At 37.3% G+C, this 16128-nt stretch overlaps 1 protein-coding gene across 1 annotated transcript in view; it reads left to right on the top strand.

The window, feature by feature from the left end:
* Nucleotides 1-16128, top strand: part of TTN (titin) — a 271326-nt gene that overhangs the window by 11913 nt on the left and 243285 nt on the right. Inside the window, 16 exon segments of the mRNA XM_037740043.1 lie at nt 149-479; nt 845-997; nt 1859-1996; nt 3185-3310; nt 4556-4693; nt 5295-5432; nt 5910-6047; nt 9335-9628; nt 9734-9856; nt 11146-11427; nt 11684-11749; nt 12377-12635; nt 12837-12900; nt 13012-13227; nt 14150-14292; nt 15914-16119. Of these exon segments, the coding sequence (XP_037595971.1) occupies nt 149-479; nt 845-997; nt 1859-1996; nt 3185-3310; nt 4556-4693; nt 5295-5432; nt 5910-6047; nt 9335-9628; nt 9734-9856; nt 11146-11427; nt 11684-11749; nt 12377-12635; nt 12837-12900; nt 13012-13227; nt 14150-14292; nt 15914-16119 (2815 nt within the window).

The raw sequence follows: 16128 nt of genomic DNA, 5'->3' as shown, positions 1-16128 counted from the left end.
TATTTACCCTCTGAACAGGTTATGGAGGCACACATTTTAAAACTCTGCCTTAAAGCACTTAGAGATTTTCATCCCATGATTCACATCTGATTATCCCTATTGGAGTTTCTTGCTTTGGCATTCTTGACCTCCGCCTTTTGGTTTTCAGGTCCGTGTCTCCGGCAGCAAGAATCTCCACATCCCCCATCAGGTCTGTTAAGTCGCCATTGCTCATGCGTAAGACTCAGACATCTGCTGTGGCCACAGGCCCCGAAGTGCCACCCCCATGGAAGCAAGAGGGCTACGTGGCCTCCTCATCTGAGGCTGAGATGAGAGAGACAACACTGACAAGCTCTACTCAGATCAGGACAGAAGAGAGATGGGAAGGGAGATACGGTGTCCAGGAGCAAGTGACCGTCAGTGGCGCTGCGGGTGCTGCAGCCAGTGTGTCAGCCAGTGCTACCTACGCAGCAGGGGCTGTCACCACTGGCGCTAAAGAGGTACTGTTAGAATGGTTTTGTTTTTCCTTATTTCACATTCTGGTTTCTCCGACGATTTCTGACATAAAACTCAGTCTGTATAAATTGGAGGAAAAATGCATATGAACATAAAAATATAGCAGCAACTGAAGACCAGATTTGGTAGTCATGCTTTGTAAAACCATTTCAATTAGGACACAAGCTCCAATCTGTGAAGTTTCCATAAAATACAGGTTTTAATGATGCAGTCTCTATATCTTGGCAATAATAAATGCTCATGTATGAGTGTATTTTGCTCTAGGTAGCTCAGGTTCCAGTGTGCTTTTTTATTTTCTACTGGGCAGGTCATTAAAAAAAAGTAATCTACTTGGTCGTGTCTAATCTAGGTGAAACAAGATGCTGACAAAAGTGCAGCTGTTGCGACTGTTGTTGCTGCGGTTGATATGGCCAGAGTGAGAGAACCAGTGATCAGCGCTGTAGAGCAGACTGCTCAGAGGACAACCACGACTGCTGTGCATGTCCAACCTGCTCAAGAACAGGTACGTGTGAGGCTGCCACTGGGCACCCGCAGAGCCGAGTCCTTCAAGCCATGTTTACTCAACCACCATCCACTGAGCTCTGCGTGCAGCAATGCTCAAATCATTCTGAAGACAGCCTTGAGCCCAGCAGGGCCCAGACTTTTAGAACTTTCTGAGCAAAAGGTGATCTGAGATACCAAAGGTGTTGACAAGGTGAATATCACAAGAGCAGAGTAGGCCAGAAATACCTGGGCTATACGAGCAGGCAAAAGTCAACTATGATATTCAAGGTAAGAAGGCAAACGGTGGTCGGAGAAACAGAGACCAGTCAATTCCTGAGCTTGATCACTGCACTCACTGGACATGGAAACTACCATTTCAGGGCAGGCATTCCATTTCTCTAAGTTTCCCCAAAGGACTTTTGTTTTTACTTTTCTCAAAACAAACATGACACTTGATTCACAGCTGAACAGTGTTATAAATCAAGGATAATGTTCTGCCTCATATTTGAATAGATTTTCTGTTATAGCTTAAACTCATTCTAACTTTCCTCCTTATTCTTTCTTATGTGACATTTATGTCTCAATCATGATATACTATTGTAACTTTTTGTTTGTTTTTTGAGACGGAGTCTTGCTCTGTTGCCCAGGCTGGAATGCAGTGGCATTATCTCAGCTTGCTGCAGCCTCTGCCTCCTGGGTTTAAGTGATTCTTATGCCTCAGCCTCACGAGTAGCTGGGAATACAGGTGTGTGCCACCACCCAGCTAATTTTTGTATTTTTTAGTAGAGATGGGATTTCACCAAGTTGGCCAGGCTGGTCTTGAACTTTTTTTAATATAAGATGATTAAAGTGTTTCCTTCCTTTCCTCTATGAAAAGCAGGTAAGAAAGGAGGCGGAGAAGACTGCTGTAACTAAGGTAGTAGTGGCCGCCGATAAAGCCAAAGAACAAGAATTAAAATCCAGAACCAGAGAAGTAATTACCACCAAGCAAGAGCAGATGCACGTAACTCATGAGCAGGTGAGAATGGGTTTTGATTTGAAATTCATTGAGGTTCTTGTGGGGTCAACACAGACAATCATCTTTATCGTGCAGGGTGTAGTTTCTTGGGCCACACAGTTGTTAGCACACTAATGAATTCCCCTTGTTACATGTGTACATTTCTGGGACTGGATACCAAAGTCTGGTAGTGTCCCTGAATGCTCCCCTTGTGAGGATGAACGAGAACTCTGTGAACCTACACCAGGAGTAGAAACAAGAGTCTCACCACACTGATCTGGGAATGCACTAAGTATATGACTATAGGGAGAGGACAGTTGGGTAAAACCAGGAGGAAGAAATAGATGCTGAAGCAGGAATGGGGAAGAGTGGAAAAGATGCTGAACTCACTTTGCTTTAGAAATCTTAGCAACTGCTTCCTGGCTCCTTGAAAGACATTTGCACATGAGTTTGAAGTGAAATGAACAGCATGGCCTTAACAAACCAAATGACCAAACAAGATGAAAAGGACAGCCCCATGATTAGCAGCATTTGGGGACAGATTGGGAAAGGCCAGCTAGGAGAGCTCTTGGCCGGTGAGCCAGTTGTCGGGTGGTTTGAGAAGATGAACTTTCAAGTCCCTTTCAGCTTAGGGATCCCGTGTTTCAGTGATGAGATTTTTGAGAACGGCAAAGAGGCAAATGGAGAAAACTGGCCCCCTACATACACATATATCTTAGGTGCCCAGATGGAAACAGCGTTTCTCACAGTATTTAGGAAAACTGGCAAAACAAAAATATTGTATAAATATAGATTATAAATTATACATGCTTGATTTCTCACATGTAAAATAAAAAGATCAGACAAAATTACTTCTAAAGCTTTCTATTCTAATATATATTCTAAGATTACCTTTAGATGACAGAATTAGTACAGAATAATATTGCCATACATCTATTTATAAAAATTGGAAGTCATTTTAAAGAAGACTACAATTCTCCTGTTCAAAACAAAGTGTTGAATTCAACTTTTTTTTCTCTAAGCAGCCTACCTAATTTCTGGGTTTAGGGAGAGAAAGAGCATGATCTTATGAACTCGAGATTACTTATTTAGTGACATCTCCAGAAAGGGGATTTTACATCATCAAATTCCTATGTTGTTATATTTAATAAACACCATAGCATTTCATTGAGTATCAGGAAATAACTATTTTTTAATCATTGATTACAGATAAGAAAAGAAACTGAAAAAACATTTGTACCAAAGGTAGTAATTTCCGCAGCTAAAGCCAAAGAACAAGAAACTAGAATTTCTGGAGAAATTACTACAAAACAAAAACAAGTAACTCAAGAAACAGTAAGTCTGATTTTGTAAATATCTTCTAGTTTGTTGACAATATCACATTCCAGCCAGCTGCAGGTAGTTTATAACCAAAACCCCTCAATAGAAAAGTCTTTTGTTGTGTGTTTTTGTCATTGTTCCTCTATGTCTACTATTGAAACTCAGGATGGAAATTATGTTCACACTGCACTATTTCTGACTCGCTTGATCAGTTTTCAAGAGACTGTCTACCAAAATACTTCAGGGCATATCTATGAACTTTCTAGAACAAACATAAATGGAAGATAGATATCATGCCAGTCCAGTTACCCACCAGGACAGTCGGGTTCTTTGTGTATAGCCTAAGTCCTCTGTCACTTAGATTGTAATGCACAAACTCTACATAGTTGTAAGACAACACACACACACACACATACACACACACACACACACACACACACACACACACATCACCCATAAACACCCCGAATAAATAGCAAGAGAAAGTGAGGAAATGCTGGACATCAGAGAAAGTGAATAGTGAATACTTCCTCAAAAAAAAAAAAAAAAAAAACCCTTCAATTCATGGTTGATAAACAGTGACCTAGAAGCGTTTGCTGCTGTTGTGCCCTAAAGCTGTGTAAGGACAATCTCAGTGTCACCAAAATCCACATCTTTCCCATGTGTGAAATCAAGCCTTTAAGTGTCAGGAGAGAGGCATTTATCTTGAATTCTTCCATGTTGAAGAGGGCATATGTGCTCACCCTTCTTGAACTCAAGCTCTTTGCTAATCTTAGAGCTACTTTTCTGCAAAGGTCCAATTGAGAACCTTATACACTTAAAAGGCTTGCCAGAGGCTGCTGACTGAATTTCTCTGTTCTTACTGTGAGTGAGACACTTCGAATGCGGCAAGAACCCTACTTGGCATAATTAAAGGCATAGAAATCCCCATTGCCATTGCAATGCTGGTGACTGGCAGGTTCAGCTGGCCTACAGTTTTCTAGCCACTTGTCAGCAGCCACCCACCAGGTTCCCTAACATGTCAACCTGTCTCAAGATGAGATATTTTCAGGTCTAGGACAATTTGGGCAGAAAAGAAGCCCATTCCTCAGAAAAGCAGAAGTCTATGTCTTAAGTACAAGTGTAGGCCCCTAAAATGGAAATCTGACATTTTCTCTTTCCCTACTAAGCATTCTGTATTCTACTGAATGTTTCAAGGATGTCTTGCCATTTCTTTTGTATCTTTTGAAACTAAAATCTTTATTTTACTTTAAAAACCAGATAAGACAGGAAACTGAGGTAACTGCTGCATCCATGGTGGTAGTTGCCACTGCAAAGTCCACAAAACTAGAAACAGTCCTGGGAGCTCAAGAAGAAACTGCCACACAACAAGATCAAATGCACCTAAGTCATGAAAAGGTGATGACTTCCTGCCAATGTGAAAGTCGCTCTCACACCATTTCATTTGCAAGTCACCTACATTTTCATCACGGATCTTAACCATCACTTCTTCACCTCCACCTCTTCTTATAATGCAAATAGAAAATTTCTTTTCCCACACAACTAGTTTTCACTGCCAATTCATTCCTAACTTTCAGACTTTCTTTGGCTTATTGCAAATATAATAATTCACTTTAATATCTTCCTATTGAAGTAGATGTCCTTAAAGAAGTCAATTCATACTCCAAAAAAAAAACAAAAAACAAAAAACAAACAAAAAAAAACTATGTGCTACTGGAATGTCTCATGTAGTTAAAAAATGTGAAAAATACAAAATAGCACTGATTAGTCTTTTATTGCTAATCACATTTGATTTTTTTTTAACCAGACTTATTGTTTTGATATTTTTGCCAGTAAAACAGTATGGATGATCAAAGAAACTCAAATGATATATTTTAGTGTAATTAAAATGTCCTTGAATAGGAAGAAATTTTGCTTCCTTTCTTTTTGACTTACGTTTCTTTTATTAGAGGCTTATGGAATATAATAACTTTTCTTACTCTTTTTCTTGTATGATCAGATAATGAAGGAAACTAGGAAAACAGTGGTACCTAAAGTTATAGTTGCCACACCCAAAATCAAAGAACAAGATTTAGTATCAAGAAGTAGAGAAGGCATTACTACCAAAAGAGAACAAGTTCAAATAACTCAGGAAAAGGTGAATACAGATATTTGGGCTGTGAAAAGTTCATCTTAAAACTAATTTCTAGTAAACTATTAACTACAATGTGGTATGATTAATCTGTATTTTCCTTTTAAAATCCCTAACTGAAAACAAAATGGTAAATGTGTGACTGATTATCATTAATTTTATCTACATGTTTGATTTTCATCCATCGGTAGCATTTGTAATACATTTTATTCACCATTATTCTTTGCATGAAGATTAGCATTTTTAGCTTAATTTTTTTAAAAAGCAACATAGGGGCTTATCTAGAGTTTTTTAATAGCTAACATTTCTAAGTGTCATGATTGTCAGTCAGGATATGTAGGCATTGCCAGGTGAAAGTTAATTTCTCTTATGTATTTAACCCTGAATAATCATCTTGCATCCCCATGAGGAAGGGGGAAGGGTCATACGATGTGTGTTTGAAGCCCTGTACAACTTAAATCTTGATTTTACTGTAATAATCAGATGAGAAAGGAAGCTGAGAAAACTGCCTTGTCTACAATAGCAGTTGCTACTGCTAAAGCCAAAGAACAAGAAACGATACTGAGAACTAGAGAAACTGTGGCTACTAGACAAGAACAAATCCAAGTTACCCATGGAAAGGTGACTATTGCGTTCCAAGTGTGAAATCTCCTATCATAATTCATTAATACCACATCTCATGTGAAATCTCTTATTATAATACATTAATATCAAATCTCTAAATTTCTTATGTATGAGTCACTATTAACTGAATTTATTTTTTAGACAATTAAATAATTGGAAACTAAAAAAGAATTATTTATTATTGTTAATATTACTACATATCCGTTTCTCCACTTATCTCTTCACCATTATTTTCAATGTTTTATTAACATTTGGGAATCTTTCAGAAGTTGATTAAAATTGCATGCAGGCTAATTTTAAGAGACCCATGAACATTTTTTAATAACACAAAAATTGTATAAGAAAATGATGACTCTTACTGCCAAGAAGATGTGTGTTTTGAGGGGTCTAAATTCAGTATCTTATGTTATGGAGTATAGACTTATTTCAGTAAATTACCCATAATTTTCTTTGTATGAAACTTTATCTTTTATCCTCCTGTAAATATCAGATTAGAAGATAAGCTGAGAAAATTATAGTGCCTGCTATAGCAGCCCCCAATAAAGCTAAACAAGATGCAGGTATTAAAATCTAGAAAAGGAAGTATCCAACCGGAACAATTACACATAAGCCATGAAAGGTTATTATATCTATTTATAGCTATGAAATATCCATGAATTAAACTGTTTCCCATGACTCTGTCATTTACCCCAAATGAGCCATTTACCTATTGTATTTTTTATTGCTAATATGCCATTTGAAAATTAGCAACTAAAGTTTTTTTGTTTCACTAGCAGGATGGCCTGAATCCTGTTTGTATTTCCTTCAGTGTGGTTTTCTAACTCTACAGCTTTGTTTTTTTTTTTTTTTTTTTTTTCCTAAGACATGATTTAAGATAAACTTTTTAAACCTTTACTCAAGTCTAATTTTTAATGGCATATCAGCCTTTCAGAAGTCTCATAAATGGCAAAAATCCCACTGTGCAACATACTTCCTGAGTGATTAACTTTTTAATTTTGTTTCCATTCAAGTTTTGTCATGAATTGACTATCTTGTTTTTGTTAAAAATTAGCTAAGGATGGAAGCCAAGAAAAAGTCTATACCTAAAGTAATAGTTACCACTGCAAAATCTGCTGAACCAGCCATACTGCCAATGACTAGAGAAGGATTTGCTATTAAACAAGAACAAATACATCTTTTTCAAGAAGAGATGAAAGCTGATGCTATGGAGGTGAAAAGTATTGTTTCATCCCATTTCATCATCAACTCTCATAACTTTTCATCTGTCATGAATTGTGCTTCTAGTGTTCCATCTAATTGCTTAACTGATCAATTAAACAGTCAAGATGGTTAGATTCTGTCCGTCCTCCAGTTGAACAGTGAGCATTTCTAGTAGTGAAAAGTCAGACCAAATAATGCTTTTCCTTGTATCTCCTAAATTTATTCTCAGCATTTAACTGGTTTGAATTGGAGTATTCTAGTCCAATTTGTCTTCCTGCTTCTCCAGGTTGTAAAAATATGAGAAATATCGAAGTCCACTAAGAAATAAAAGAAGTTACCAGTGTACTCATTCGTAGTCCAGCAAAAAGCATGTGTAAATAGATTTGATATACAATAATTTGAAGAAAAAATAGACAGATGCTTCCTCAATTTAAAATATTCTACCATGATTAAGATTTTTCAATATGTTTAAAATTAAGAACAAAATTTAAATACTTCAGTTTGTGACATTTAGTCAAATGACACTTTCTTTGATTCCACTTTAATCATTGTTAAAATAAAATTAAAACTTAACCTACTTCATATCAGACTGGCCAAAAGATTCAAACGAGATAGTGGAAATGTGATCACTTTACAGTCAAAGTAAAATCAAATATAAAAGTATATTTATTTAGTATTATCTGTTGAAAATGTTAACATTTTTAAATGTCTATACAATTAAAGTCAACTTATGGCCAACATAGTTTTTAAAAAAGAAACAAATAAATGGACAAACTTAACTTACCTAAGCCTCGTGTATATTTTATAGTTTTTTCTGAGATGATGTAATCCAAAGTGAAGATGGTATTTGCAGTCTTTCAAGGCAGATTAAATTGTTTGTGTCTTCCTAAAAGGAAGGCCTGGGTAAAGCCCATGATCACTAACAGCTCAATTCCATCTCAGAAAAATCTCATTTATATCTTCAATGGTTCAGAGAATAATTTTTAAAGCTATACAAGTTGCATCGTTGAAAAATGTTTCAGATGCATTCTAGATTGTATTCACAGGTATAGAAAACAGAATACTATAAAATTTTCCAATCTTACTTTTACAATGCACTGGATGAACATGGCTATGTGATTTTTGTGGTATGCTGTTACCAAGTATTACATAGAATCATAATATCTAAGCCACATCAGCTAGGTTGCTTTCTTTAAAAGAGAAACTCCTCTGCAAACTATGTTTCCATTTATGTTCATCAGGCTCAGAAATGAGAAAATAATATTTGTTTCCTTCTTCACTTTAACTCCCCATAATAATGAAAGTAAATTAAACTTCATTGTGAAAGATTGTTCTCTTGAATCCAAACATGATAACATTTTCATTTTAATCACAATATTTTCATTTGCATGGGGTTTTCTTGGTCATCTGTGTGTTTTAAGAAAGGTATTTTCTAGTAGATTAAACAAATCTTACCCTTAGGGAATCATAAGTAAATTCATGTGCTCACTCGGTGTTTATGAACTTTCATGTTATGTCAAATTTGCATGTAACCATATAACTCAGTAGTCACTGATTTTTCTGGATGAGATGATGACAGTATTTGAGTGCACTTATATCATCGCTGTCACTGCATTAACACTAAATGGTCATAAAAATAATGAATAAAAATAATAATAAAGATAATAAATAAGAAAGTTAATAAAAATAATCAGTGGAGATAACCAGTTCCAAAATTCTGATTTTCCAATTGCTGATTGACTATGTGCCTGGAAATTTTCTAGAAAATTTCAAAATCTCCTTATGATTTTATATTTATATTGTGATTGTCCTATGTTGTCTCTATGTGATTAAATGTCTAGTTTAATTAAGCAGATATACAGAGAGTGTATTTAAATAGACATTTGTACAATATAATAAGCAATGAAATAGTAAGTCCCTAAAAGTGTTTCTGAGTCACATTTCTAGACACATTAACACGGCTGTATAATGTGGATGCCATCTACCTATCGTGCCTTTAGACATTTGCCTGTCCTGATGCCTAGCAGATGTTCCAGCCTGATCTCGATATTCCTATGTATTAATTCTGGAAACTTTGTCTCCAGGCGGACGTTGGAAAAAAGGCTGAAGCTGTAGCAACAGTTGTTGCTGCAGTAGACCAGGCCCGAGTCAGAGAGCCCAGAGAGCCTGGGCATCTTGAAGAATCCTACGCTCAGCAGACTACTTTGGAGTACGGATATAAGGAACGCATTTCTGCCGCAAAGGTTGCTGAGCCTCCCAAACGTCCAGCCTCAGAACCCCATGTTGTCCCTAAAGCAGTCAAGCCTAGAGTAATCCAGGCTCCTTCTGAAACTCATATCAAAACTACTGATCAAATGGGAATGCACATATCATCACAGGTGAGTCTATACCTGCTGACTTTTTACCCTATTCACGGTAAAGCAAGCTTCACTGCTGTGCTCATCTGGTGATAAATGGTATCATTGAGTTTCATTTCAATGCAGATCAAGACAACTACAGATCTAACATCAGAAAGATTAGTCCATGTGGATAAACGCCCCCGCACAGCTAGCCCTCACTTTACTGTTTCGAAAATTTCCGTTCCTAAGACAGAACATGGATATGAGGTAAGAAGTTAAAGAGCATGATACAGAAATGTTTAAAGGAAATAAGTATCTAACCTGTGAAATAAAGCATCTTTGCGGCAGGCCAATGGAGGCTTCTTTTTGGTGGTGTGTGTCTGTGTATGTGTTTGCTTTCACAGTGGGCTCAGACTCCCCAAAGGTTTGGTTTCTGAAAGTTGCCCAGGAGAGTGAGCTTAGAGTCACATGAGGTTATCTTACAGACTGCAGAGACACAAATCCACATAGGCTTCTCTCTAGTTCACATTTCAGGGACAGCTCCAACTCAGTTGTTCTGATTACTATTGTTCCAGTGATTTGTGAAAGGTAGTGTATTACACAGCATAGTTTTACTTATGCTGTGAGACATTTCAGAGTAACTTAACTGTGAATGTGTTTCAATAATAAAGACAGACATGGAGAAATCATATATTCATATACCCAGTATAGCAAGATAGAGAGGTGGTACTGTATGGTGGTTGGGTTGGATTGTGGAATGAAATATCTCTGGATTAGTGCCCTATCTTCCCCCTTATAACCTTTGTCGTCAGGAGTAAGTAAACATAAATGTAAAATGCAAGTAAAAAGTGTTTAAAAACCTTAACAAGTTGTCCGCATATAATAAATCCTTGATACTAGTCACTATTGTTATATATATCTAAGAAATAGAATCCAAATCTTCTATGCCTTCAAAGAATTATACTTTACATATAACACCTATATTTGATTAAAAATTATAAATTTGTCATAAATTACAAAACCAATTACAGACCAAATAACCATAGACTGCAACAGAATAAAAACAGTAAAGAAACTTAAAATATTTTTTCTGAATGTCTCCATGTTCACCTTTCACATAGATTTGTGGCTAAAACCCAAATGTACTATTGCAAAGTAGTTCTTAAGAATTTACCAACAATTTTAATAATTTCTTAATTTTGAATCTCCCACTGTGGTATTTTCAAAAGTGGCATTCATTAGAATGGTTAGGTGAAAATTCATGACTAAGCTTTAGAATATCCTGTCCTTTTATGATCAAAGCTATAAAATAAGGAGTTCTTAACACAGCTTTTTAAAAGGATATTTTATAATTTGTTTTACAAATAACAGGCATGATAAGGAGCTTTATAATTGGCTTATTTCTAACTGACTTTTCTTATCTCTAACCATAAGAGTGATAATGAGAACATTAAAAAATGGACCGACTCAGTCCAAGAGTGTTAGTGGCAAAACACTTCTGAATGATGACTCGGAGGATGGTTAAGTGACTTTATTTTCTGACTGTTCCCACGTAGGCATCAATAGCCGGTAGTGCTATTGCCACATTACAAAAAGAGTTGTCAGCCGCATCTTCTGCTCAGAAGATCACCAAATCGGTGAAGGCTCCTACTGTGAAGCCCAGTGAGACTAGAGTAAGGGCAGAGCCCACCCCTTCGCCACAATTCCCCTTCGCTGACACGCCAGATACGTACAAGAGTCAAGCTGATGTTGAAGTGAAAAAGCAAGTAGGGATGAGCATCACTGGCACCACCGTCCGTGAAGAGCGCTTTGAAGTACTGCACGGGCGCGAAGCCAAGGTTGGTCACTGGTTACCCGCTGTTGCTTGGTCTACTCCCATTAAGCAGGGCCAGGTGGTTGGCCAGTTTGTAGTGAAAAGTAGCCAGCAGAGTCTTGCCTTTCTCCTTTACTGCACTCAGACTTGATTTTTATGGAGCATAGTATGGGTTAGAGATACTTTTCTCAAATTATATTTATAATGTTGCATGAGCTAAGAGTTTATGAGGTTAACCTTAATTTCGTGAGCATTTTGTAATGTCATTTGTAATAATCTAGGTAACAGAAACAGCAAGAGTACCTGCACCTGTTGAAATTCCTGTTACTCCACCAACTTTGGTCTCGGTGAGTAAAGATATTGATTATGTTGGACCCTATTAATATCTATTCAAATCTTTTTCATACACGTTTGCAAAGATTAGTTTCTCAAACTAATACAAAAATGACATTAGTGAGCTTACAGATGCTCATTTTAAGACCATACACTGTTTGGCAAGGAAGAGGGGAGTTATGTGTGGTACATCATGGATTCAAAAGATTTAATGAGCTTCTAATATGCAGAAGGCGTTATTGCAGGAGCTGTGGAGACATAAAGACCAATTCATCCCTCTGTGAAATATTTTCTCTGCCATCAGAGAAAATGTACATAAACAAGCATAATAAAATATATAAGGTGATATGTACCACAACACAAGGAGAATCCATGAAAGGGATAGATTCATTCCAATAGGTGATACTGTCGCAAAGCTTTGTTGCACAGGTAGCATTTGCTATTGAGCCTTACAGCTCTTTACTAATATATTAGTATATTATATAAATATTAGTCTCTCTACTACTATTTCTGGAGTCCTGATGAAAAGGCCATTTTGTGGCGGTTGAAATGTGTGAGTTCAGACTCCACATCTGTTACAAAACAGAAATGATTAATCAATATGCCCACATATCATTATTTCTTTTTCCTTCTCTCTTCAGGGCTTAAAAAACGTGACTGTCATTGAAGGTGAATCTGTCACCTTGGAGTGCCACATCTCTGGATACCCATCCCCGACAGTGACATGGTATAGGGAAGACTACCAAATCGAAAGTTCCATTGACTTCCAGATAACCTTCCAGAGTGGAATCGCTCGGCTTATGATTCGTGAAGCATTTGCAGAAGACAGTGGGCGATTTACCTGCAGTGCCGTAAACGAGGCCGGAACCGTCAGCACATCCTGCTATCTGGCTGTGCAGGGTTAGTGGCCAACCTCCCACAGTCCTAATGCACGTGCCATCACTCTCATCTGACACTCTTCCACAGTACAGTTTCTGCACACCTTGAAATGTTGACCCTTTTGGGAACTGGGGGTTAGATTATGTGGTCAATTTAACTCTCAGTGCTAAGCAGGGGTCACTGGACATCTCATTTCAAAGAGAAACTTTTGTCTTCTTTTAGTGTCAGAAGAATTTGAAAAAGAAACCACAGCCATGACTGAGAAATTTACCGCAGAAGAGAAACGGTAAAACATTTTGCTAATTAGCAGCTGTTCTAGTAAAATTTTGATTTTCAGTCCCGTCAGTATTGGCAAATTGCAACCCAGAAGCTAATATGAAGGGAATTCTCTTTCCAGCTTTGTTGAGTCAAGAGATGTGGTTATGACGGATACTAGCATCACAGAGGAACAAGCAGGGCCCAGAGAACCTGCTGCGCCTTATTTTATTACAAAACCAGTGGTCCAGAAACTGGTGGAAGGTGGGAGCGTGGTATTTGGATGCCAAGTTGGCGGCAACCCAAAGCCCCACGTGTACTGGAAAAAATCTGGTGTTCCTCTAACCACTGGATACAGGTATTTTGATGTCTGAACATAGAGTTCCCTGTGACTTGTATGATATATGCATGAAGCCTAAAGTAGAATTTACTTACCCCATCAACCTTGAACGTAGGCTCTTTCATTGTGGAGCCTTAGTTTGTTTTCAGGTATTTTTACATTATTTTTGTGCAAAGTCTTCCTAAGAAATAAAACTATGTGACAAAAGTGGATGGGAGGTACATTTCTTTACATTCTAGTTTCGGATTTTTACACACACACACACACACACACACACACACACTTCCAGAAAAGATTTGAGACAACTTTCAATAAAAACATGTAATAACTAAGCAACTAAAAGATAGAAGAATAGGGGCCATATAATGAAGAAGGAAGCTAGTTATGCACAAAAATCTATGCTAGTAATTTTTCTTCAATTCAATATAAAATTTAGCTCTAAATTTTCTGTAATTTAAGATTAAAAGAGCAACCTGGTAATCCAAAAATGTAGGTGCCATATCTTAATAATAATATCGTACCAGAGAGTTAATACTGAGATATTTAAAGGAATTTTTGTTTTAATTATTCATTTGATCTCTGAATAAAATAATGAACAAAATAATGAATAGAGAGAAAATACCTGTTGTTTAAGTGGCCTGATCATTTGCTAACATAAACACTGAAAACCACTTAATTTCATGACTGATTCTAGCAATAAATATTCTTTAAAATGATTATTTTAACTTATTTGGCCCTAATTACTTATGTCCTTGCATTTTCCTCAATTTTCAGCAAATTTTGCAAATTTCCTCAATCTTATAATCTATGGTGGAGCTTAGTCATATGTTTAGGGTCGTTGAATTTTATACCACAGATCCACGCACAAAGAAGTCCAATTATTTTACCCACAGAAGGGTTCTTTATAACTGATTTTTAAAATCTGTTCATTTTTGTAAAGATACAAAGTGAGTTACAACAAACAAACCGGTGAATGCAAGCTAGTGATTTCTATGACTTTTGCTGATGATGCTGGAGAATACACTATTGTTATTCGTAATAAGCATGGAGAAACTTCTGCATCTGCTTCCTTGCTTGAAGAAGGTAAGTGCAACTTTAAGGTAGTATCTATGTGCGTGATAAGAGCTGAAATACAAGGAGATAGCAGTGCTGTGCATTTGCTGAGAAACCTGTTGCCATTTACTGGTTCTGATACTTAGCCCCAGTGTCTTTGCCTCAGCTGTATGGAAAATGTTTTAGACCACATGGCCTCAACAACTAGACTGGCATTAAACTTCTGAGGTTCTAGCAGTTCTAGTCTGGTGTATTTGTTTCTAGGCATATCATGCCTCTGAAAATGGAGATTCTTTTTTTTTTTCTTTTTTTTTTCCCATTTATTTATTTTATTGCATTTTAGGTTTTGGGGTACATGTGAAGAACATGCAAAATTGTTGCATAGGAACACACGTGGCAGTGTGATTTGCTGCCTTCCTCCCCATCACCTACATCTGGCATTTCTCCCCTTGCTATCTCTCCCCAGCTTCCCACCCCCCCCCGTCCCTCCCCTATTTCCCCCCAACTGACCCCAGTGTGTAGCGCTCCCCTCCCTGTGTCCATGTGTTCTCATTGTTCAACACCCGCCTATGAGTGAGAACATGTGGTGTTTGATCTTCTGCTCTTCTGTCAGTTTGCTGAGAATGATGGTTTCCAGGTTCATCCATGTCCCTACAAAGGACCCAAACCCATCGTTTTTGATGGCTGTATAATATTCCATGGTGTATATGTGCCACATTTTCCCTATCCAGTCTATCGTCGATGGGCATTTGGGTTGGTTCCATGTCTTTGCTATTGTAAACAGTGCTGCAATGAACATTCGCGTGCACGTGTCCTTATAGTAGAACGATTTGTAATCCTTTGGATATATACCCAGTAATGGGATTGCTGGGTCAAATGGAATTTCTATTTCTATGTCCTTGAGGAATCGCCACACTGTCCTCCACAATGGTTGAACTAATTTACACTCCCACCAACAGTGTAAAAGTGTTCCTATTTCTCCACATCCTCTCCAGCATCTGTTGTAGATTCTAAATCCAGTTGCCTTCCAGGCCCAGGCAGGTAACAGGGAGCACAATGAAAACAGTAGCACACTGGAGAGTACGTGCCCTGCCTCAAAGAGAGAGTAGTTGTGTTATTGCCAGGCATGCACCAGGCTCAGTGTTGCTAGAGATCCTGATATTTTAAAGAAAATCTGGAAATCAGGATTTTCAATGTTTATAAGTTGAAAAAAATGCAATAGCTTTCATGATAGACTGTTCACATTTACAGTGAACTGGTCTACACTCTGTCTCATTTGATCTACACAGTATCCCTTACAGGAAATTACAATATTATCTTCAGTTAGCAGATAAAGCACTCAAGATTCAGGAAGGTAAATGAATTTTTAAAAGCCACACAGCAAATTAGGAAGACCTCCCTGGTAAATCCTCCCAAAACTGACTGCTAATAAAAAATTCTTTCTATAATTGTAGTGACTGGTTTGATTTGTTAGTGTAAGTTTGGTTTCCAAATTCAATCTAGAAAATATTGAGCACTTCAATAGCAGAAATTTGGAAAATTTGGCTTTTGGTTATTAACTTTCCCCAGGGTAGCGTTTCCCTGAATGCATAGTGGCATGAATGCTTTTTAATAAGAACATTAAAAATTAACTTATGTTCTTAACTCTTAGCTGACTATGAGTCACTGATGAAGTCCCAGCAAGAAATGCTTTACCAGACACAAGTGACTGCATTTGTTCAAGAACCCAAAGTTGGAGAAACAGCACCTGGATTTTTATATTCTGAGTATGAAAAAGAGTATGAGAAAGAACAAGCCTTAATTAGGAAGAAAATGGCCAAAGATACTACAATGGTCAGAACTTATGTAGAAGATCAGGTGAGTATA

The sequence above is a fragment of the Cebus imitator genome, unplaced genomic scaffold (assembly GCF_001604975.1).
Source record: "Cebus imitator isolate Cc_AM_T3 unplaced genomic scaffold, Cebus_imitator-1.0 Scaffold78, whole genome shotgun sequence".
Classification (NCBI taxonomy): Eukaryota; Metazoa; Chordata; class Mammalia; order Primates; family Cebidae; genus Cebus; species Cebus imitator.
This window is presented reverse-complemented; position numbering and strand designations above follow the sequence as displayed.